General features: G+C 41.4%; 1 protein-coding gene across 5 annotated transcripts in view; it reads left to right on the plus strand.

The window, feature by feature from the left end:
• gria1a (glutamate receptor, ionotropic, AMPA 1a) overlaps positions 1-14,774 on the plus strand; it is a 48,328-nt gene extending 33,554 nt beyond the window's left edge. The window contains exons 12-16 of one of the 5 annotated variants that reach the window (XM_088430690.1): positions 6,548-6,746; positions 7,398-7,645; positions 9,797-9,911; positions 11,525-11,659; positions 14,397-14,774. In XM_088430690.1, the coding sequence (XP_088286816.1) occupies positions 6,548-6,746; positions 7,398-7,645; positions 9,797-9,911; positions 11,525-11,659; positions 14,397-14,564 (865 nt within the window). In that variant the 3' untranslated portion in view covers positions 14,565-14,774. Of the gene's footprint in view, positions 1-6,547; positions 6,747-7,397; positions 7,646-9,796; positions 9,912-10,444; positions 10,560-11,524; positions 11,815-14,396 lie in introns of those variants that run through there. The other 4 variants (XM_088430692.1, XM_088430693.1, XM_088430694.1 and 1 more) reach the window with 4 other exon arrangements.
• Positions 14,775-24,872: the final 10,098 nt, after the last annotated feature.

Raw genomic sequence — 24,872 nt, forward strand, 5'->3', positions numbered from 1 at the left:
TATTGTGTCGGTTTTGTATTTATCCAAACTCACAAATTTGTTTCTCAAAGCCTTTCCTAAACACAACCAACAAGTGTATACAGTAAATAGAATAGAATGCTTTTACTGTCATTGTACATCTCGTATACAACAAATTTGGGAGCACTGCTCCAATTGGTGCATATTGAATTATTAGGAAAGTGATATTGTTTTTTCAATACAGTATTCTTACTATGATTAAGCTGCATTTGTTTTGTCTTCAGACGTGTCTTGTCAGTTGTGCTATAGTGAGGCTATAAATTCATATCTCTTCTTATTTAAAGGGATTTTTTTGTCATTTTGGATGTGTAAACTTAGGTTCAAGTTTGAGTAGTAAAAATGTTAATTGCCACCTCACGACTTGGCACAGTTTTAACATGTAAGTCATTAAGTGCAAAATAATGCATTACAGTTTTGAAGTTACTTGCCCAACACTGATTATAGCCACTTCAATTGCAGTGTAACTGTAAAACCGCAGAAATTGTGTCAATTTAACTATAAGTGCTAAAACAAAACAAAAAAAAGAATTAGTATGAGTACAGACAGAAGTAGACCAGCGTCTGATGAGTGACGGACCAGAAAAAAAAAATTGTGGTGGCGGGAGTTTGGGCCAAAATACACCAAAGGACTGACAGACCGACAATTACAATTTCATATGGCAAAATGACAGAAAGGGTTTTAGATTAGTCTGGGAGCGCTTTCTTTGAATCTTTTAATTGCTCACATACTGTAGCTGTGTGTCTGTAAATGTCCCCAAACTGTATGATGATCGAGTATGTTTACACACGCTTGTAGACATTCGGTTTTACATAGCCAAACACTAAGGTGGTACGTGAATGTGTACAGTGTGCATGCATATTTGTTTATTAGACACAGTTCTACTCCTGCTATTTATTCTCAGTCTACTCTGCTCTTTCTAAATGTCAGCTCTGTCTGTCAGGCCTCCCATAGGCCGCGGTCCACGCTGGTGGGTCTTCCTTCTGTTTATCTCCGCAGATGGCGGAATGCCCTGCACAAACATACACCTCCATCCATCCAGCCATCTGTCTTTCAAAATGACACTTTATTTTCGTTTTTCTGGCTGTCTGGTCCACCAGTTGTGCAAGTCAAGAAGGTCTTCCGTCCGCCCCTCATGGCAAAATCACTTTTTGGTCCTGATCAAAAGCCAACATTTTTTGGGTGCTGTTTGAATTTTTGACAACCGAAGTTTATTCTGTAAACACAGCTGCCATTGGACAGAAATGATGAGAGAAGCATGCAAATCACACGGAAATGGAGAAAAACATAAATTCCTATGTGATGCATTCCTGTTGTGCATATTTTTGCACTTATTAGTGCTGCAAAATAGTTATAAGTGCAAGAGGAGTTTTTCGATGCACTGTTTAAAATTTGGAACAAGCTGGCAAATGTGTGCATTAATCCTACATTTCCCAACCCAGTTTGCTTACAGCAACATAGCTAAACAGAAGATAAAGGATCGCGAATGAACTTAAAAGTATATCACTCACAGCTGATTTTTTTTTTTTTTTCGTCTGATGACAGTGGATACATGGCTTGTTGTAGTTTGTATTCAGACCTTGAAGCGAACCACACCGGTCTTGGTCTGTTTGTTTGATCCATGTCAGAATTTGTCTGTAGTCGCACCTATAAAAATAGCTCGGAACACTGTGGGAAATGAAGTCTGGTCTCTTTAAAGTGGACCAAATAGTGCAGGTGTGAATACTTCCAGACATGTAATTCTGCTGCTGACTCCAGCCAGTTTAATGTTTGTTGATTAACAGGATTATTGAAGAAATGTCAGCAAAAAGGAATGAATGCGACATATTGGTAACCTAACAATTTATTCTTTTAACAACCGATCAGCAGTCTCAGTAGTCTGTGAAAGAAACAGTTTATCGAGGCAGCCGCAGTGGAGAAACCAATTCTAACACCGGCAGGATAACCTGTCTAGAGATGATGTTTAGATGATGGCTAATGCCTTTGGTTAACTTTGTTCTGAATTATTATTCTTGTTGTTTCCTTCCTCGTCTGTCGTTAGTGTGATTTGTTCCTCCTGTCATCCGCGTGTTACAGCCCCCGTGTCTCAGCGAATCCATTTCCCCCGCCTCCCGTTTCCTTCTAGGTGTCGCGCATTTCCTAATGATTGTGTGTGTATTTAAGGCCCGGTGTTTGTCCGGCTATTTGTCGGGTCATTGTCTTTTCCTCCTTCTTACTGCCCGAGTTCACCATCTTCCACATCTCGTATCTTCACTGCCCACCTGTCCAAGTATCACCCCCGAATATCTCCAGCCAATCTGCCTCCGTTCCCTGCTGTCTCCCGTGAGTTTGTTTCGGTTTTGAATTTGTTACTTTTGTTACTCAGTTTCTTGTTAAACATTTCATTTTTTGAGCAAATACCTCTCTGCTTCCTGCAGTTTTTTTGGGGTCAAAAAAATGCTTTAAAAAGTGCTTTGTGCCAAACAAAAGAAATCCATTAAACATTCTGCAAAGGAGTCACTATTAAACAATTCAGCAATATGTTGCTGCATGCTCCAATTACTCTGCTTTTAATCTGAAAAGAAAATGATATTGTTCCTGCTGCAGCTTTTAAAATCATTAATTAGGATTTACTGAAAACTGCAGGATCACCGTTAAAATCTCACGTACCCTCTGAATGCTTTCACATACCCTCAGGGGAACACATAGCATCATTTGCTAACCACTGGTCTAGATCATAGGCATTTGTATAATTGGCTTTGGCGAGCCATTGTTTTAGTGTTTATCAGCCTAGCACACACAGCACACCCGGGTTGCGCAAATGTGCATTTTTTCGTCATCTCTGTTGGGCACCGCTCCGTGGGGGTGAGCGCTGAGCGTCATCATTTTGTGGGATTGAGGTGATCCCAATCCGGACGTACGGGATTGCAGAATTTCATTTTGATATCATTTGCATTGAGATTGCCTATAATGATGCCAAGACTTGTTTTTCCACTAATGGAAATGCTGCTAACACACTATCACAGTGCAATCAGTGCCTTGAATTTGCAACACCTGGGGGTACGGCAAGTTCAAAACAAGAGTCAATAACGGTAGAACAGTCAAAAGTTGAAGAAGGCGTGTGAGGATTTGGCCCATTTTGTTTGTGTGCTCTGTTGTGCTTTGCAACTGTATGTGATGTTTTATTTGTTTCTTTTTGTTTTGTTCTGTTTTCTTTTCCAACAAGCATTGTTTCAAAAAATACACTTCCAAACGATGTATTTTATGTTTTATATGAATGCGGGGGTTAACATGCTTCTTGGTCAGGGAAAACACTCTGTCTTTATGATCGTATGTTCTATTTAACGCATGCTTCGTTAAAAACTTTAATATGCCATTAAACGTTTTTTTTTATTCACCGACAATAGCAAAACTAAACATGGTTGTTTGAGCAAACATTTTGAAGTACACGTGTCTGATTGAGCTGCATGCACACAAGTGTACTGAAGTGTACTGAGTCTACTGAACTATTTTTTTTCCCTCACTTTTATAAAATTCAAATATGAAAAAACAATCACATGCAGTAATGAAAAGCAAGTATCCTTGAAAACATCACCATTCACATGGATAGCATTTAAGTCTTTTAATGGTAACCAAACTAAAATGATGGATAGCATTTAAGTCTTTTAATGGTAACCAAACTAAAATGATGTACAATCTTAAATAATGCCTTTACATGCGAGTTTTTCACTGCTTTATTTCAACTTGCCTACCAAAATTTTATCGTCGCATAAGACACAGTATAAGTTGTCCTTACCGCCTGACAGTAAACAGAGAAGCACAAATTGAATATTCAATCAAGAAAATTGCTTATCTCAATTGCACAAACGTTATTGCTTTTAATATCATTATAATTAGGAACATGTTAGATTGAGTTACATTTCACCGAGTTGCATAATTACCGCATTTGTGAGCTGCTGTCACAGCAATCGGGGAAGAATGATTTATTCATACAGAGAGTGCAGTTTGGTTCGCGCCATCGCTTGTGTTTTATTTATCTGAAGAATAAAAAAAAAGTCTTGTGGGCAACTTGTGTTCATACATGCACGCACGCTCACGACCGGGATGCCCCCCCCCCCCCCCCCCCCCCCCCAACACAATCTCAGTGGGGTTTTTACACTTTGTACATAGACAAAGATGGCCTCCCCTTGGAGACGTGCACTTCGTCTAATCTGCATTTAGAGCACAGTCACACTCTTGTTTAAAGGCAGCAGTGGGGTTTGCGGCAGTCAACTGTGATGGCACGTTAACGGCTTATCAGTCAATCGGGCATCTGTTCGCCCCTGATATCAGTGAAGACCTTCCGAGAGCTTTTTTTTTTCGCCATTCTGTTGCACGTCGGGAATTGTTGCTCTTATTGGACTTAGAGAAAGCGAGGCAGAAAAATTAGATCACTGAAGACTCTCAGCTCAGCTGTGCTTGTTTGGAGTGCATGCTACCATGGCAACAGTAAGATGTTCTTGGAAGAGCACTGCAAGGTTCTCTGCGAGTATATGAAAGTATAATGGTACAGCTACAGTCCAATATTTATCATATTTCTGCCAAATAATTTTGTTTTACCGTTCCGGAATGTTTCACACGAGTGCTGGCGCTCTCACTGCTTGTCAGCATGGAGATATGGGTATGAGCCAAAGACAGCATCCGTGATCAGAAGCGCTGAAGAGCAAACAACTCCAGCTCTTGTCTGCCGTGATCCATGTACACAAATGAAGACAAGAACGCAGCCGCCATCTTTTTTTGCAGCTGCGGCACACTGGCGGCAACATTTCCATACTCTATTTTTCATGCAGTATCATGCAAATATTGACCTTTAGATAGAGGATGGGATGTTTATGAAATCATTGTTTTCCTCAGCAGCTCAAGTTTGCAAATTTGAGTTATTTTGAAGATAAAAGCCCTGCTTTAGTTGGGATGGTTTGATAATCCTTAAGATGCAGAAGCCATTGAAAATAGTTTACTTTCTTGCTATTGTCTATTTCACTCTAATTTATCTGTTTTCAATAAATTGTGTCTGTCAATAAATTCCATTGTGTCTGCCTTTCCTGTCCATGTCTCGTTAGTATGATTTTGTCCACCTGCCTGTTTACCCGCCCTCCTCGTGTCATCCAATCAGCTTCCCCTGCCTTTCGTCTCTCTCTCTCTCTCCAGCTGTTTGGTGTTTCCTCGTTAACTGTGAAGTTTATTTAAGTCCCCAGTTTGCATTCAGTTCTTGTGGGGGTCGTTGCTTATTTTTCCTTGCTGCTACGCCGTCACCCTGCTGTCCCCCCCTCGCTCCCTTCATAAACATCATGCACCAGGAAGCTTGTTTTATTCCCCTGCTGATATTTGCAATTCCCTACTCTTGAATATGAGAATGCCTTCCAAACGACTTATCAATTAAACATCCCAACCTTCATCATCCACAAGTATATCCGCATAAGCGCTACCCGAGCTTTTCTTCCATTACTATTTCTTCTCGTCGTGAAATCAAATTAAAAAAAAAAAAAAAAAGTAAGGAGGCGAAATGAATAATTGATTAATCATAGCTGTTAAAAGACTAAGAAATTACAGTCCTACTTGGAGGTGTTCCCTTCCGGTAATGAGACAGCTTAGCTTTACCGAGGCTCTTCGGTAGGGGAGTACTGCCGCACTAATGTTTGATGAGAGCAAGAGAGGCTCCGCGGAACGGGCTTGGGGAAGAAACAAAAAGGAACAAACAGCTCTGGGTGTGCCAGGTGCTCTCCTCTTTGAACAAACGCGGAAGACTGCTGTCACACACACGCGCGCACACAAACGATGAAAACGGTGACCTGGTTGTTCTCGCGCAGTGGCTTACTCCAACTGGGACAGAGTGTATGCACACTTGAATGCGTCAGTGTTTGTGCCAAGGTGTGGACCACAACAAAGCCCTGTTAGCCCTCCAGCACATCAGCAGACAGGGAGAGGCGGGCACAGCGGAAATTGTGGGTGGATGGAGGGAAGAGCCAAAGAAAGAACAAGATAGAAAAAGGGCAATTGAAGGAAAAGGATTAGACAGCTGTTTACTGGCATCTCCACAGCCCAGCAGCAGCAGCAGCAGAAGTTTACTTTTAATCTCTGTCATTTCTCTCCCAGACTGTCTGTCTCTCAAGCAAGCTACCCCTTTGGTGCGTCTCTTTTCCACAACTTCCAACAACTTTTGACACGAGCCAAAAGTGTTTATCTATTTCCGCGCCTTGATCTGAAGGTTTTTAGCAGTTCTTCAGAATCACCTAGCGCTCTGTTTTGACAACTACATTGCACGATCCACCGAGATTGCCGTTCTTTCCTGTATTACCGTATTTATTCTGATTTTTTTTATTTCGAAGTGTAGGATTGATGAGTGGGGCGTGGTTGACTTCAATCATTTTTTTCCCACCTGTGGCTAATCTGTAGCTCATCAAAATAGCTTCAACAATCTTATGAATGTTCAAGAGAAGATTAAAAGTGCTCCATATTTAACCTTTTTTTTTTGTCTGACTTTAGACCAACTCTGATGTCATCCTTCTGATTTTAGCTCTCTGTCTGGCCGAATTGTTGGAGGCGTCTGGTGGTTCTTCACCCTCATCATTATCTCATCCTATACAGCCAACTTGGCTGCCTTCCTGACAGTGGAGAGGATGGTGTCTCCTATAGAGAGCGCAGAAGATCTGGCTAAACAAACAGAGATTGCCTATGGAACACTGGATGCGGGCTCCACAAAAGAGTTTTTTAGGGTGAGAACCTTGATGGATCTTACTCAGTACAAAGTGTGATTGTAACCTAACCATTTTCATCGTTATCGTCTAAAAAACAATCTTTCCGACGTGAGACATCAAACACAGCTCCCCCAACCCTAAAACCAAGTGGAGAGAATCAGATGGGTGTTAGCAGTAGTGCTGGGCGATAATATTGATATATTGCGATACGAAGACGGGTATTGCAATACGACGTTCAGTTTCTAAATTTATTTTGAAAAAGCCTTAGATTTGTTGTATTTAGTTTTTTACATCGCTTCTCTCCGAAGTGGTTTTGGTATCATTATTCTTGTCATGTAATGAATTGTGTTTTACATGTAAATCATTCCAAGCACTTCAAAAACGTGCCATTAAATGTGACATTAGCTTTCGAGCGAGGCCACGTTCCAGAGCAAAAGTGGCGGCAGAGGAAGAGGGCAAACAGCACAAAAAGAAAACTTTATGATATGAGGATAGCGTTTCCTTCATTTTTGCCGTGTCATATCTTGGGCTTCCTTCTCCTGTTCGGGTGCGCATTGCATTGTCACAGTTCTTTAGAAACGACCCAATGATGAAAGCCAAATTCTCGCTCTTCATGATCGTCATTGTTTTTGCATGCATTTTCTGATTAAAACGTATCCTTTCCACCAGAGATCTAAAATCGCTGTGTTTGAGAAGATGTGGTCCTACATGAAGGCCGCCGACCCATCTGTGTTCGTCAAGACCACGGACGAGGGTGTCATAAGAGTTCGTAAATCCAAGGGAAAGTATGCCTACTTGCTGGAATCCACCATGAATGAATACATAGAGCAGAGGAAACCCTGCGACACTATGAAAGTAGGAGGGAATCTGGACTCGAAAGGTTATGGCATTGCCACTCCCAAGGGATCTCCTCTCAGGTAAAACCCAGACCCTGCGGCAACGCCGGATAAAAGCTCAGGGATGCCTTGATGGAAGTTGATGCATGAGCTGAATCACGTCTTTTTCCTTTATCCATAATGCCTTTTGTTTCATTTCAATCGTATCGCATTATTACCAAATGACGCATGTTTGGAAATCTTTGCGCAGCAACGCCGTCACGGCATTTATTTATGCGCAGGCCCATCCTTTCTTTCAACAGTTGTGTCTTCATGATGTAATACACTCAACTTTGTGAAGGCCTGCTTAGGTGTAGTTGAGCGGTCCCGTTATTCATCCAGCTACACATAACATCCCCGGATGCACGTTAAAAATGAACGATGCTCCCAATGCGACCGCAATCATATATATCTCATGGCATGAAATGCAACCGCACGCCACGTGTTCATCTCAAACCGACAAGCCCTCAAAGGAGGTCAGTGAAGAGGAGCACGTTCCACACTGCCACCTACCCACTTAAGTCAGGCCTCACACTAGCGAGTGTTGAGTCAACCAAATTGAATATGTGCCCTATTACGTGTGGTAATTGATGTAACTAATGATAATGCGGACTGAATGCTCTTCTGCCGTCGATGTCCAAGTGCAGCAGCTGCCATTTTGCATTACATCAACAACCATTCATGCCTCTGCTGCTGCGGAGAGTGAGAGCTTAAGCCGTTGGTATCTGAAGCCTTTAATCCATAACTAATAAGGCTCATTCATTTTAATGAAAGGAGCCATATGGCGAGATTTCATTCAAAATTGCAGAAGATTCATTTGGGCTTCCACCTTGATTCGCAGCCAAAGGTCAGATCAAACTGACAGGAAACGCTTCCAGTGGTTCAATCAAATTGGATTCAAATGTGCAGTCGAGTGTTGAAATCTTTTTCAAAGTCATCAAGTCATCTAGATATCGAGGTACGTTGTAGCGTGCAAATCTGCTGAGGACCTCCAGAAGCTCTCTCTCTCTCTCTCTCTCTCTCTCTCTCTCTCTCTCTCTCTCTCTCTCTCTCTCTCTCTCTCTCTCATAACTCTTTGTTTTTGCAGAGGGTGCTGACTCCTATGACTGACGATGCATACTTTTCGTTTTTCTTTGAATGTCCCGTCTGATCTCCTGCCACCAACATGCCTGCCTGCTAATCCCAACCCGCCTCCCTGTATCAACATCAGCTGGTCTCGAACCCGCAGACCAAACTAACTAACTTTCTGACCATCCATGTCCATGCACCTTGACTTCTTTCTTTGTGTCTGAGAACAAGGCTGAGAAAGAATTCAAAGGTTTTACCAGCTCAGAGGATATTGTGCCTGTGTTCCCTACAGCTGTTTTATAATCTCACAGTTGCGATTAAAGACTTTCCTGCATGGTTGGAAAAGAAGAACGGACGCTAAAATATCTCGCTGCAAGGCGAGCAGATTTGATAGTCATTTTAGGGAAATGCTGTCAAATATTCACATCACGTTCAAAATGTGACGGCAGATTCTTCTTTTCGATTTGGAATGGAGGAGTGTCTTTGTCCGCAACTATCAGCTATAGGAAATACTCTCAATCGCTCACCAGAGGGGGGGGCGCAGCCGCAAAGGAGATGATTTCAGTGAGGATGACGGATTCTCATCTATAGCCGGTCACGTAATTTTCCTCACCATTTTGTTTGTATGAGTAAAAACCAAAACCAGATGGTGCCAAAATCTTCCTCCCACTAACGTTCAATTTTGCCGATAAATGAATTGTGAGCTGTAATTCACTAAGAGGGGGTTTCGGCTTGACCGTTGATTTGTGGGTTCCCATAGCGATCCGTACGCTGTCGTCACAGAGAGGAAATGCCATCTGTAGACAGACGTCCGTATCCACGACATCTCCATTCCTAGTGTCCGCTGCGTCTCCCTCCGAGGCCGCTGCTTGGTAAAACCTGACTCGATTGTTCTCCGGGCATCCAGCATTTCAGCCCACTGCAGATGTACAACTAACATATAGCAAACATGTGCATCTTAAAGCCGGGGCTCCTGCTCCATATCAGTAGCTAAACGCAGGAGTTTTCAATGATTTACATACTGTAAGTCAGTGTTGTCATAATCACCACCACCATGATTCTTACCTCGTTATATCTGTGGCATAGAGTGTCTCCTAATGGCTATCGTTTTATATTATTTTCAAGAAACCCTGTAAACCTGGCAGTGTTAAAACTGAACGAGCAGGGCCTCTTGGACAAATTGAAAAACAAGTGGTGGTACGACAAGGGAGAGTGCGGCAGCGGGGGCGGGGACTCCAAGGTCAGAGCCGGTTTGATAAACCCTGCGGGTAACCTACCGCCACCGTTGGGTGCGCGGTGGGCGCGGACGGGGAGGGGGGCAACCGGCAGACCCTCACTGCAATACCAGTCCAGCATAAGCAAAAACGAACACAAAGCGCAAACGACAATGCTGTCCACTTTAGTGCAGCGATCGTATGAATTCAATTCCTGTAAGCGTAACGGCGAGGAAAGGTGCGCAGTGTGCCGGTTACCCAAAGTGATATAGTAATACACATCTACTGCCTTAGGGAGCAAGCACATCAAGCTAGATGGAGTATTAACGCATATCACTTTGATTCCAAAGTTCCTAATGATGTTTATGCCATCTGTATTTATGCGTGCGTGTGTGTGCGTGCGTGGGCGTGCATGCGTGTGATGTATACTTAATTCTTTCTTTAACCGTAGCCCAGCTCAAGTATTAACGTGTGAATGTATTTTGCTATGTTTCTGAATCAATAACATAAAATAACATGGTATAATATGTTATTTATGTTATTTCTTTGTGGTTGGAAGAATCCCAGTAAACCTAGCGGTGTTGAAACTCAATGAGCAAGCCGTCTTAGACAAACTGAAAAACAAATGGTGGTACGATAAAGGGGAGTGTGGCAACAAGGACTCCGGAAGAAAGGTTAGTTTCCATCCTGATTTTGTTTCCTCACAGCACCTCCCAGCACAACCCTGATCCTAGACCAGCCCTAAATCCAGGCTTTTGAGGCCTCGGATAAATTGAGCGCTTGCGAAAGCTACTGTAGTACTGGCCCGGATATAAGACAAAAGTTCAGTGCTGCTTCTTTTTTTTTTTTTTAAATCATTATTGATCCAAAAGTAACAAAACCCTCCATGACGATATTTGAGGAGAAAATGATGAAAAACTAATGGGGTTAAAGAATTTTCGAATATGTCTTAATGAAGTCCAAATCTGTGGCCAAAATCCTTGGTGTAGAAATTGATACTTATAACAAGTTAAAGGATTAAACATTGTAGAGATGGCTTCTGAGAAAACCTATTGACATTGAATGGGTCTGTGCTTTCCTTGCCGCAAGCAACAAAACTAAAGACACCATATCCCTCTTTTATTGACATCCAGTTAAATTTTAAACTGTGCTTTGTGAGACAGGTCTTGAATATGTTGTTTTTGGAATATTTGTTTGTTTGCGTGTGTATGTCGTGCGTATGTGGAAGCGTGCGTGCGTGCGCATGTGTGTGTGAAGTCCATTAACTTCTCTTGATTTGTCAACCTCATTTACATTATTTGTGTATCTCTGTATGAAGGATACATGTTCACCAACGCTGGTCAAAACTTTAGGTACACTCATTAAACGCAAGCTGATTAGCTTAGCGGTTTCCAGCTAGTTCTGTAAAGGCCAAATTGCATTGGAGCTATATTGTGTCCTTGTTAAAATAGTTCACGTGTTCCTATTGTTGTGGCCAGCGATTACATGTTATTGACAGCGTGTCGTGTAGCATTTTTTTACTTTACTGTACATGTGGGTACGTGCGAATGAAGCATCCTCAGTCAATCTTGAGTGTGTAAACGTGAATGTTTTCCATCGGTATCTCTGCTCACCGATTGGCTCCTGTCACTTCCTCCAGGACAAGACGAGCGCTCTGAGCCTCAGCAACGTGGCCGGAGTTTTCTACATCCTGATCGGCGGCCTGGGCCTGGCAATGCTTGTGGCGCTGGTGGAGTTTTGCTACAAATCCAGGACCGAGTCACGCCGAATGAAGGTGTCGACCGCACGAGCCGCTGCTGCCTCAGCTGCTCAGGCCTTTCACTGCTCAGCCTTAGACAGTGGTGCTAGCGCCCCCTACACAGAGCTGCAGAGCTACGGCCTGTACGCCAACAACACTGTTAAGATATAAGGGCAGAGCACAGCCACGGGGTAGGAAATGCAGTGATTAAGCCATGATGATGATGATGATGATGATGATGATGACATCCGCCTCCTCATCCCCCGCCCATCTAACCGTGGCCACAGTAGGGCCTTTCACGGCTTCCACCGCAGCGCCAACGCTCTCCTGTACCACTCTTTCCTTCTGTCGCTAAGTTTTCGTGTTACTGATGGCCTGCAGATGCCCACTTCATTCAAAATTGCCCTCATACCTGTTTAGGCAAACATGAAAAAAAGATTCATCGGTTAGCTGAATTTGTACTTTTGCATTGACTAAATCGAGGTCTGAAATGTATGTCTTTTTACATTTACAATTGTCATAATGACAATGCCAATAATAATAATGATAGTAATAACAGGAACAGGAACACCAATTAAGTTCAAACAAGAATAGGCATACTCGGATAGTCTGCGTTCACACTGCAGGGCTTAATGTTGGATTTGTTTTGTGAAATCCAAATTTTTCGCGACCTTTTGTAACACGTATAACCTATGTTTGAACGCTAAACAGCCCAAAATTGTCCCGCGTGTGCATTGAGGACATCATGACGTCACAGTCAGCAAACGGTTCTATTTGAACTTGTCACATTCGGCAAAATTTCATCAGTCACATACACTACAATTAAAAAGCCAGATATTGATGAGCTTGAATTTACTAAATAATGCCTCTTATTAGGAATTTAAAAAAAAACTTCTATCTTGTATTTCCTGGTTAAAAGCCAAGCAGAGTGAGCTTGTCACTTTGGGATGTGCCCATTGGTCACTGGAATAATTTTAGTCTCCTCAAGATTGTGTACAATATGCATTTTAGTTCATGAAACCATGACTCAGAAAGAGAGCACAATGACATCCATGACTTGTTATAGCATTCCCTTTATTCGTCCATCGGTCGGCAAAATGGGTGTTTGTCATTAGTGCTGACTGATTGTCCACTTGTGTTTTGGTTCTTCCAACCTGCTTGCGATTTTTGGAGCGCAGAATTGTGAAGTCTGCTGCTCATTTGTAGTACAGTTGTAGACTAAAGTATAAATCATCTGCTCTCTGCGAATGAATGGTATCTTAATCGCTACATAAATATCCACCACATGTATGAAAGAAAAAATGAATAGAAGCTTCTAAGACGTTCATTTAAACTACGCATTGTTATTGTTTGGCCATTGGCTGTTCTTCGGACTTATGTGTGTGAAAGATCTTGCTGGTTCATACATACACATACTGTACAAATCTACACACTCATGTTGAAGCACAGGTATAAAGGCGATTTGAATTACAGTGATGCATCTATCTACCTCTGTCACTCTAAATAGATCTGTCCCCTGCTCCCTCTGCTCTTTTGCTGACTGTCTCGCAAAGCAGTGCCCATTGTGGTGAACATCCTTTATATGTATATCATAAGGCAAGCCTGTGTTTCATCACCGCTTTAACGAGGAACCTTCTTATTGCATTTCTCAAGTTTCAAAGTATGGATTTTTTTGTAATATACATTTCACGCCCGGTAAAATTTCGCTTCATGTAGGTGACGAGATTAGTCCATCAACAACCTGATTCGTCCGTGGACATTAGTCACCTCCTTAGTCTTTCTTTTCTCTCAAAATGCAAAAAGAGCGTAACTGGGCCAACACAAGGAGGGACTTTCTTTTTGTTGTGTCTTTTTATTTCAACCTATTTTTAATCAGCGTGCAAACGGACGCTCGATCAGTATGCTGGCGAATTTGCTGAAAATCTGCTATGTCTTTATGGCGTCGGACTTGAAAGACAACAAAAGTGTTGCAATTAGCCGTAGTTGCAGCACAGCTCTCTGACGCCGCTCCACGTCATGTGTGCTTTTGTCCAAAATTAATCAGCTCCCAAAATGTCGGCGGCCACGGACAGAATTCTGCCTCACCTTTCTGTTCCTGCATTGATGTGACTAATGGAGCAATTACACCAACGAATGGAGCCGTAGCTTCTTTTTGTTCTGCTCTGTTACGACTGGACTTTGATTGCCAGCCAGCATCGATGGTTTGACTCCTGAAAAACAAATTCCATCCACAATAGCGTTTTTTGCAACCTCGTAAAAAGAAAACTTCATACATATAAATAAGTGTTATAGCCTTTGAAATTGACCTCGTGTACTTCATTTTATTGTGAAGACATCTGCCATTTGCTTCAAATTCCAATTATTTGGACACAATTGGTACAAGCACACTGTGAATGATAATGCCTCTGTTTCTATTCTGTGATTGGATGGTGGGCAAGGCCAAAATATACTCCGCTTCTCGCCCCAAGGCTGCTGGGATAGGCTCCAGGTTTCCCGCGACCCTAATGAAAGAATGTCGTGCGGAAAATGAATGGATGGTTCAAGTCCGTGCCAGGCCTCATAGCTGACAATGCAAATCAGATTCTTGATCATCGACCACTAAGGCTCTAAGTCTTTTAATATTGCAATCCGCTGTGCTACAGGAAATATAAATATATTATCTGCAAGCACCACACTCAGAGAGAAAAAAAAACAAATTTGTTTACAGAATTTCAGATATTTACATAACATATACAGTCCGCTGATTTTAATTTGAAGTCTGCTCGTCCAACAGCAATCCATTAACGACGCCATGCGCTGCTCCACCCTGACCAGAATGAGCGGTAACGGAAGCGGAGGCGAGAACGGACGACTCCTCACCCACGACTTCCCCAAGACCATTCAGACACTGCCGTGCATGAGCCACACTGCCAGCATGGGGCTGGGTGCCTCAGGAATGTGATCACGTGACTTTTGGAGAGGTAGTGGGTACAGGAAATAGCCAGGGTGGAAACAGGATGAGCACAAGACTCTTGATGGCCTCCGAAAGAAATTACGGCTGCGTGGGTTGACCCGTCAATTTTCTTGGCTGTGCCCGACTGGAACAAAATTTAACTTTACTGCCAAAATGCACTCTTCAAACGTTCCTCGCAAGCTACAGAGACTCAAGACGTTTTTAATCTGTGGATATTTTGGGGGGGGGGGGGGGGGGGCAGAGAGTGAAAAAAAAATGAAGTGTGCTGCAATAACGAATCGGGGTGTGTTTTGCATTTTTTTAAATCGTGTTCTTTTCTGTGGGGCAAAAAAAAAATAATTCTTAAATGTGCCACCTGCGTTGTGCCATTGCAATGGAGTTGTTGACTTTAGTCTGTGTGCAATATTTTCACCTCTTCTGCTGGCCCTGTACTACCTAGATGCTTTCTGGTGGCTGAGGGTGTTTTTGCACTGATGTGGTGATGAAGACAAACACTTGTGACTGCTACAATAATTTCATTTTCGCCTGCACTCTTTCACACTTCCATGTATATGTTTGGAGGACCAAGTGCTCTGTGTAGCATAATTTTAAGTACAGTGGGCCCCCGGTTTACGAGATTAACCGCCCGCGGTTGGGATCGTAATGCGAATTCGCCGTATGGCGGGCAATCATGTCAGTTAGCTAATGTGTGTAAAATCCCGGGTAAAAACATCAAAATTGTAAATAGGTTTTAAAAATTGGGATCAAAATAGTATGCTAAGAGCTACGTGTATACAATTAAATAACATTATAAATACAAAATACATCAAGGATTTATTTACCTTTGAGCGACGTGACAAGCTTGTTTTGGCCTTATTCTCTAGGCTAAACTAGCTTAGTCTTTTTCATATTTCTTGATAATCTCCAGCTTCGTTTCTGTATAAAACATCTTCGTACTTTAACGTCACTCGCAATCTTGGGAGCCATAGCTAACCAATTCAGATTTTGAATTAAGCACGACAATGCACAATAAATACCATATTGAAAGCACTCTGAAAACGAGGGTAAGTCTTTAAGCGGCCATCTTTGTGACCCCGTGCGCCGACCAATAGCAGACCAGCAATTTTCATGACCCCGTAACCGATAGTCGACCAGTATCTTAAGGATTCATATGAGCGCACACTGACCGCCATGTTGGATGAGTCGCGCACATAAACTGCCATCTTGGATGTTGTTGTTAGGCAAAAGAAATGGCGTAAAGAGAGGACCAAAAAAAAAATCGTGGGCCATGTCTTAAGGTGAAAAAAATGTAAGGCGGGGACATCGTAAACCGGGGCTCCACTGTATATAGTTTGCACTGATGTATCCTAAAGAGTGTGAGTTTATTCACTCCCAATTAATGTCTAATGCTGTTTGCCACAGTACTTGACTAGGCTACAAAAAACATGCATTGCTGCTGCACCTCATGTAACACATCATGCCTTGTCTTATTTGTGCTTTTCAGAGAGTAACCTCGAGATGGAAAAGGTACACTGGCGCAGTACAGTGACTATTAGTGACCATACGCTGTCGTCTGTGGTGCGTTTGATGTGATTTTGAAAGTGACTCATTTTAATAAATGAGGAAGTCATTCTTCAGTGCCTTTGGAAAGTGTTCATATGCTTGAACTCGTTCACATTTTGTGACCTTACAATCACAAACTTGAATTTGTTAAATTGAGATTTTACGTGATAGATTAACACAAGTCAAAACTTTGCCGCTTTCCCCTCAGGAATGTTTGTAAACACAGGCCCGTGCTTCCTATCTGCATAGATTTGCCTACTGCCCAGTGTTGTTATACTGTAAGCAGTTTGACCCCCATTTTAAATTGCTGAGTCACCCGTGTGTCACGCGTCAACCTAGCATGTTGCTAAATTAGCAGGCTAACATGTTTTTGTTACACACCTGTCGAACAGCAGGCAGGCCAACTCCGTGTCATCCTTCAGCCCGTTCCTCTCATTTCAGGATTCAAATGTGGATTAAAGCCAAGTCCATATTCGACTTGGTGTTTAGGCGTGCGCCATCTGTAGAAGTTTTTTTTGTTTGTTTTTTTTTTGGATGCAAAGTGCAAGGTGACTCAAAAAACTAACACTGCTCATCACAGCACAAATGTGAAACATGGTGGTGGCAATATTCTGGTCAGTTGCTTTTTTTAGCAACGTTAGGTAATCTGCTCAGAGTTGAAGGAAAGTTCTAAATTAAAATTTATTGGAGGCTGTGCAAGATATTGGAAAGAAGAATCGACTTCTAGCAAGGCAATTACCCGAAATATAAAGTCAGATTTGCAGATTTAGAGTAAAAAATATACATGCTCAATAGACTTGTGATTTTGCAGAGAAAAGGGGGCAAAATACAAATGCACACCAAAACGCTGGAAAACTTTGTACCACTTCACAATTATGTGTTGCATATTTGAAATCTCAATGGAAGAAAACATTGAAGTTTATGGTTGTAAGGTGTAAACATATGAGAAGGTTCAAGATGTATAAATGCTATTTCAAGGGACTATATTTGAACACATTTTCCTAAGAGTGACTCAAGCCAATAGCCCGCTTTGAAATTATTTAATGAAAAGTACAAAAAAATTCTATGGACTTCCATGATTTAATAATAAAAAACGAAAATCCCATTCCTGTTTACTTTAAGAACAGTTTGAAAGTGAAATAAATCGCAAAAAAATGTTTTTTTTTTCTGTGTGCTTCCATTTGCCAGATTCATCTACCGCAATTAGCAAATTACCATGTGATGAGAATTTTGTACAAAACAAAGTTCAAGATTTTAAGGTTTTTGTTGTTGATTTCTTTATGTAAATGTCACTATCCGAAAATGTCAATTTGCACATTGACGAGTACAGCAATCCCTCATTTTTCATGAACCGGAACGCCCCGAATGAAGTGAAAAACCCACAAAGTAGTGGACCAAACGTGATAATAATCAGAGTTTACACTTGAAATTCCAATGTATTACAAAAGAAATCTAAGTTAAGAGATGACCAGTCTCTAAGAAGCGTTTCTGAGTTTCATGAGGGAGACGGACACCCCTACAAGACACGTGATTGACTGCACGACCAATGAGGGCAGGAGTTGTGACAGTACAACAGTACAGTTACTGTATGAAGGTTAATAATTTAAGATTTAATTAAGTATGTGCACTACAGTCATTCAACATTTGAGAAGTGCCCGTGGCAAGTGCATTCATAGTTAACTCGCCTGGCATGCAGGGAACCTTCACAGCACATCTCTCGTTTTGTTTTTTCATCAAAAATTAAAATGCAAAGTAGTGAGGGATCACTGTATTACTAAAGGTCGAAAGTCAAATTACACATGAAAAAAGTTCCAATGTGCTAGGCTTTCACGACAGTTGGATATTTTAAAATGATCACTTTTTGATTGTGCGGTAGAAATTGCCACGAAGGCGAAACATTGTTTGGATATGCAATGATTTTAAGCCATTTATCGTTATTACATTTTCAATCGAGAAATTTTCGATATTTTTCAGTCCCCTTATCTCATGTCCTCCCTTGGACACTTCCTGCAGTGGAATTTCAGAAAAAGTCGATGATAGCCAAGGCGAGGAATACGAAAACATGAAATTACAGTCATTTATCACCACACTTGCCCTGGAATACATTGTGCAATTGCAAATTGTTCCTAGCTAAAGCTGCGATTTTACCAGAAGGTGACTAGAAGGTCGTGGCGACATGTCTCATTGGACGTCTCAGTACCCCCATCCTTTTATCACCGCTTCTTCCTCAAAACGTCTGTTTGATTCTTCCATTTCTGCTTTGCAAACTATGGTACCAAATTTCACACATCTCAAATTACTTACTGTTGATAATAAATAGGAAGAGTTGACCAAAATCATACATATCAGCAACAATTATGTATATAAAAACAGTTTTCTCTCCCAAATGTTTGCATTGCGATCATGCCCCTGTGTAACTAAACCGTGTGCATAATTTACTTCTGTCTTATTGTGCTGTTGTATTACTTAGGACGCAACTCAGCACTCCTCAGTGGAGGCTTCACATTCAGAGAGGTTTTATATGCCATTACAGATTTATAAAAAATAAAAAAATACATATATATATCAATAAAAAAATACACTCAATGTTTGTATTATAGAGGAATGTTGGGCTGTCTGTTTTTACACTTTGAATGGTGAAGAAAAAAAAAAAAAAAAGCCGGTGTGGAAAAAAAAAAAATCTGTTGAATCCAGTTTGGGGTTTATTTTTGATTTTATTGTTGAGGTTTAAAAATATTTCTTGTTTGTATTTTTAAGTGTAAGTAATTTAAAACCATTTGAAAGATTTCCATGTTGTTTTTGTTTCTCACGGTATTTTCTTCTTAGAATCTATTCACGGCTCAGTCTTAAAAACATTGTTGCTATTTTTCCTTTGTTTTATTTAATGACAGAATGGCTAAGAATCAACAAAAATTGTTAATTCATCAAAAGAGGGGAGGGGAGATTGGAGAAATATTTTTTTCCAGCCAAAGTGTCCTGGAAGGAAATCATTGTGCTTTTGTAACAGAATAAAGGAATAAAGTCTGTTTATTTGTTCATGGACAAATGTGTTATTTCAGTCATCCTCATACACTATATGCCTCCTGTTTTGAGCAAACAATATATTAGATATTAGCTGTAGTGTGGTTATGTGTCTGGCTCAGAAAGGATGCACTGATCCAAAAAAATAATCAGTGACATTCTGTCTGACAGAAGAAAAAAAAAATGACAACGGCAAGGCAGCTCCGGGGCGAAAAATGAGAGATTTATTTAATGGTCCTCATCATAGTAATAAAGATGAACTACTGCACCTTCATATAAATCTACTATTGTAATATGTGAACGTATCAAACGCTACGAGAAATAAGTGTCGCAACCACTAATCATAATATAGTTCATCTTAACTGAGCACTCACTGCATATCGCAAATCCAAGATTTCAAGTGAGAGAAATAGACTACCGTATTTTCCGCACTATAAGGCGCACCAAAAAGCCTTAATTTTTTTTAAAAAGCTGATGGTGCGCCTTATAATCAGGTGCGCCTTATATATGGATCCATGTTGAGATTGGGATTCGTAGATAGGGAATGAACTGATAAAGCAAGTTTTACCTGTTTTTTTTGTGTTTACAGTTGAACAAGGTTTCTCATATTGACATTGAGTTATTATGCCATTGAGTTATTATTGGTATTACTTTGAGTATTACTATATTGTGATTGAAAATGTTTTAAAATATGTCATTAATTGAGGGTGCGCCTTATAATCCAGTGCGCCTTATATATGGAAAAAGTTTTAAAATATGTCATTAATTGAGGGTGAGCTTTATAATCCGGTGCGGAAAATACGATAAGTTTGCATTGCCCCTGTGATTGATGAGTAGCTCATCAAGAGTGAAGTCCAAAGGAAGATTATCTCAGTTGCATCCTCCTCAACAAAATGAGATGGAGAGATTTCAACTGGATGGATACATTATCTTGATAAGACATCCATCGTAGGTACATCCATCGTAGGTAGTCAAATTAGTAAAAACAAAGCAATTTATGGTTTAAAATAAGTTTTCCTTCAAGTCTATCGCAGGAGTCGAGTTGAGTCACGAGGACAGAAACTTCATTTTCCACTTATAATAAAAGTGGCGCTGTAATGCAATGAAACAAATTAATCGAGTTAATCATATGTCTGATGTGTGATTAATCATGACTAATCACACATTTTCCTAGGGCTGAATACTGTCGCCAGATATATAATGAAAAAATGACCCGACGAAGACAAAAAGGGGGTGGGGCTCCTGCAAATGTCTGATCAGCAATGTGCGGTTTAGTCAGAAGAATCAGTGTCTGCCTGATACCCTTGTCTGCCCCTCCCTCCTCCCCTTCACTCCTTCCCGCTAGCATAAAACATTTAAATTGCCGCTTTTATGGTTAGGATATTGCATTTTATCACTACGCGATTATAACGCAAATGCAATTAATTGTTCAGCCCTAGTCATCGCAATGATGATGCCAATCTAATCCAGTGCAATCCAATATGGGTTTTCATTCGTATGTTTCTGTTCATTTATGCATGGTTGATTGTATGATTGATTTAATTTCCTTCAAACTGGAATTATGGTTTCTCTATTCAATTGTGCAACGGTTGTTTCAGCTCTTCTTGTTTTTGTTGTTTTTGCAGCCCACAATGCTCCTGACAATGCTGCTGTTGCTCCATTAATTCATTGCGTATGTAGGTTGCCATCAACATCTCCATATATGGTATTTATTATTCATGTATGTTTGCCATATATACTGCTGCTCTGATAGCTTGATGTTAATGTGCATGGATTTTTTTTTTTTAAATTAGATGAGTGTTCTGCCACTGTCTACTGCATTACTATAAAATTAAACTTTTCACTATTGGGATCTAACAGATGATATTGAAAAGATTATAGTAATACAACACAGTGGCGTTTTGGAAGCAGTCTTGTTTCGTCTCATTTTCGATGTATATCACTAGATCTTCAAATTGTGCCCTCAAAACTGATACGTGCAATTGCATGAATGTTTACATGGTATAAGCACAAGTGAACTCACCCACGCACAACATTCAGTACTTACACATTTTAGCCAAGATGCAAGTGTGAGACCTCATTCAGCATCCACCCTTAGGGCTTTTTCCCTTAGGAGCTGAGAGAAAAAATTCAGGCTAGATGTGCAGATAACAGCAATCACAAAGCACTAAGGTGAGACTGGTTCATGTGGAAATACCAGCGGCTACATTTTTGAAGTCATGGAATCTCTGTTGGAGCATCTTTGTAGTTTGCATGTTTTTTTTTTCCATTAAACCTTAGACGGTAACTGTACATTACTGTCCTCCCTTCCCGTCGCTTTGGCTGTATTCTCACAAACAGCCGCCGTTCTATTAGCGGCGCTAATTAGAGTAAAGCCTGTAGCTGACCAAACATGTTAACAATCAGAGATTACACTTGAAATTCCAATGTATTACAAAATCTAGGTAAGAGATTTATAACACGCCACTGCAGCGCTGCTCTGTCCTTGTCTCCCTCGTCTGCTTAACAAGCATACAAGTTTCATGAGGGAGACAGGCACTCTTGTCCTGTTTTTCCTTTGTGTCTACCAAATAGGCATGTGTGAGATTCATGAGGGAGATGGGCTCGTGATTGGCCCCCGGCACGACAATCGACCAATGCGTGCAGATTACGACTTCTGGTGGGAGGGTGAAGCTACTTTCGGTTTTTCACTTATAGTGGGGGGTGCTGGTCCCTATTAACCGCAAAAAAGGATTAATTACTGTATAAGTCAGTGTCGTAAGGTGAAAAAAACGTAAGGCCGGGACGTCGTAAACCGGGGGTCCACTGTATTTGCAACATCGGTTCTTCTGAGAAAGTCTTCCATATTCAAGTAAATTGGTATAGTGAGCAAAATTCTTAATCGAGTCCAGATTCGACATAATCCTGAATTGAATCAACTCTTCGTGATCTGAATTGGTTTTAGGAATCTGAATTCTTACCCAGGGGTAACCCGCGTTAGGATGTCCTTGAGCAAGACACTTGCCAGACACTAAATGGCAATAAATTGCCATCTACACAGTGCAGGGAGACATTTGTTAGCAGAGCTGTGGGCATCACAGCCTTAAATACTGCTCCAGCGCTCAATACACACAGAGGCCTACCGTTCCAATCTGCACTTGTCACTATTAACTGCTAATATATAAAGAGTAATCCGGTTATATTGCTCTGTAAATGAAAATGTATTAGATTATAGTGGCTAATTAATTATACACTTGAAACTTTATAGGCCCCGTTACTGTTTTTGAGGATGAGCCTTTTTATAAATGGGCTGTCCCCTAATTTTATCGGTCACATTTTAACTTCTTGAATGGAAAAGCTATTTTGCCGCTTCTCTCCCTTTGTTTCCCATCTGTCCATCGTGGCGGTTGGTGGCAGGCAATGTCGCGAGGGGAAGATGGATGAAGGTTGTAAACACGAGCTCGAGACAGAACCAAGGAGGGAAGGGAGTGGAGGAGAGATGTATGGCAGTCCACATCACCTCAGACAGAATGATAGATGAGGGGATTATAGAGCAGGGCCACTTTCAACAATGATCAAAGTTTGAGAGCTTCCCTGCGTGGAGCGGCCAGAATGGTAGACAGGCCCAAAAATCGGAGGGGGATATGCCCTCTACTTTGTGAAATTCAATTTAGACCGTCACTAATACATATGCGGTTCGGTATATCACTCGGTTGCAATCGGGGATGGTGTGTGGGCCGTACTCCGCGTCTTTGTTCGCTCCAGTCATCGCTCACTTAAAATACAATCACATCACAATAGAAACATTTCAACGCCATTACTTAGCCTATTCCTGGAAGCTCCATATGCATATTTAGTAGGCACACAAATCAAACCTGCCAAGGCAGGTGTATTTCCCCCAAATGTTTTCACTGCAGCAATGACGCATTCCTCTAATACATTTATCAAAACGGGTCTTCAACATGAGGGCATCCAGACTTGCGAAATACGAATCGATGCATACGTTCCAGGTATGCTTCAGTGCGGCAAGCGTGATTGTGATTTAGGCAAAAAAAATGCAACGCGGCTAACATGCGAAAGCTGAATAATGGAGTCTGCCATAATAAGAGTAATCAGTGAACCCTGAGCTCGGCCTATTGAAGTTTAATAACATTCTGAATGTCAGAACACATGACAGCAGAGAAACATAATCCCCTCTCCCCGAAGAGAGACGGCACAGGCGAGTTCTCCCTCTCTCACTCTACTTATCGCTCCATCCCTTCATTTCTCTCTCCCTCAATAAATAAACACGACGTACACACATATTAACGCTGGCAAAGCCTTTCAGATTAGCCGGACTGATTTAAATTGCATTTAAAGAGCTGCGAATGAGGGAGTGTCGGTGTGCCTGGTAGGGTTTTCTCACAACAGGTTTCCTTGTGTGAAGGAGCGCATCTTGTGCTTTGGTGTGTGTAATTATGCCTGTTTGCGAGACTTCTTTGCCACCAGTGTCAATATTATTCACCCCGCTTCCATTGCACCTTGAAATACATCACCGGCTTCTATTTGGCTCTCCGTGGCGCATGCTGTGTTAACAGGGAAGCGTTTTATTAAAAAACAAATTCAACCTGTGCAGGCACAAAGAGATTAGATCTAGCATAGGACGTTTAGGCATGCAAGCCAGGTGGGAGATTGGAATGTCTCTCCCTTATTTGAGGAGGTCATATACCAATCTTTTTTTTTTCAACGCAGCAATTTACCTGGACTTCGTAGGTGTCTGCCTAAATGGGATTATCCTACCAATGTAATCATCCAGTAGGAGCTCTGGAAAATTGCATCACGTTCAAGTGTCGAGGATAACCACGTGCATAATAGGTTTTCTCGTTCTCATCTTCGTTAAAAAGTGATTCGGACTTAAAATGTTTTGTATGGCCATGTTAGAAAAATGGATTTATATTCACTTGTAATAGTCTTGATAACTTAATAAATGCTCTCATACAAAGTGAGCCTAAAAAGATAGCAGAGAATAATTTAGAAAACGTTACCCAAGAAGTGTGTGACGAGCACACTTAAAATTTATTTAACTTCACTGTCATACAGGAACTCAGACAGAAACTACTGTAAGACTACAATGTGGTCCACGATAAAAATAAGTTTGACAGCCCTGCCCAAAACAGTTTGTAAATTCAAGATTCAAGAGATTTATTTTCTGGCAGTCCTGGCCAACAGGCTCCTGTTGCGTCTGCAGCATTTCAAACAGATCGCTTTGCGGGTGTGTCTTGTCCTTGATGATGTTGCGTGTTCTCCGCAGAAGCCTGGTGTGCTAAATGTCCTGCAGCGAGGGTAAGGATGCTCTACAGATACGCTGTGAGGACTTGAGCACATGCTGGAGAGCCTTCCTTGTATTGTGCCGTGCAGTTGCCGCACCAGACTGGGATGGAGGTGGAGAGGACACTTTGTATCTTCTATTCCACGCTACATGTGTTATGTGATATAGCTGACCATGCTCTTCCTCAACTCATGGCAGAACATCATGTTATCTGAATAATCCAAATGCAAATCACCGTCAGTGAGATATGAATTGCGATGGACCACAAATTCTAGTGTTTATTTTATTAGTAAAACGTTGATGCTTTAGAGCAGGGGTTTTCACATTTTTTGGCCAGATCTCACAAACCGAAGGAACAATGCATGCGCACCGACAGCAACTGCTCCCAATTGAAGCCACACCGTCCTTCAAAATGCACTACCAACAGCGGCCAGAGGTGGCGCCAT

Source organism: Hippichthys cyanospilos, chromosome 13, assembly GCF_059441005.1.
Source record: "Hippichthys cyanospilos isolate Australia breed blue-spotted pipefish chromosome 13, RoL_Hcya_1.0, whole genome shotgun sequence".
NCBI classification, from domain to species: Eukaryota; Metazoa; Chordata; class Actinopteri; order Syngnathiformes; family Syngnathidae; genus Hippichthys; species Hippichthys cyanospilos.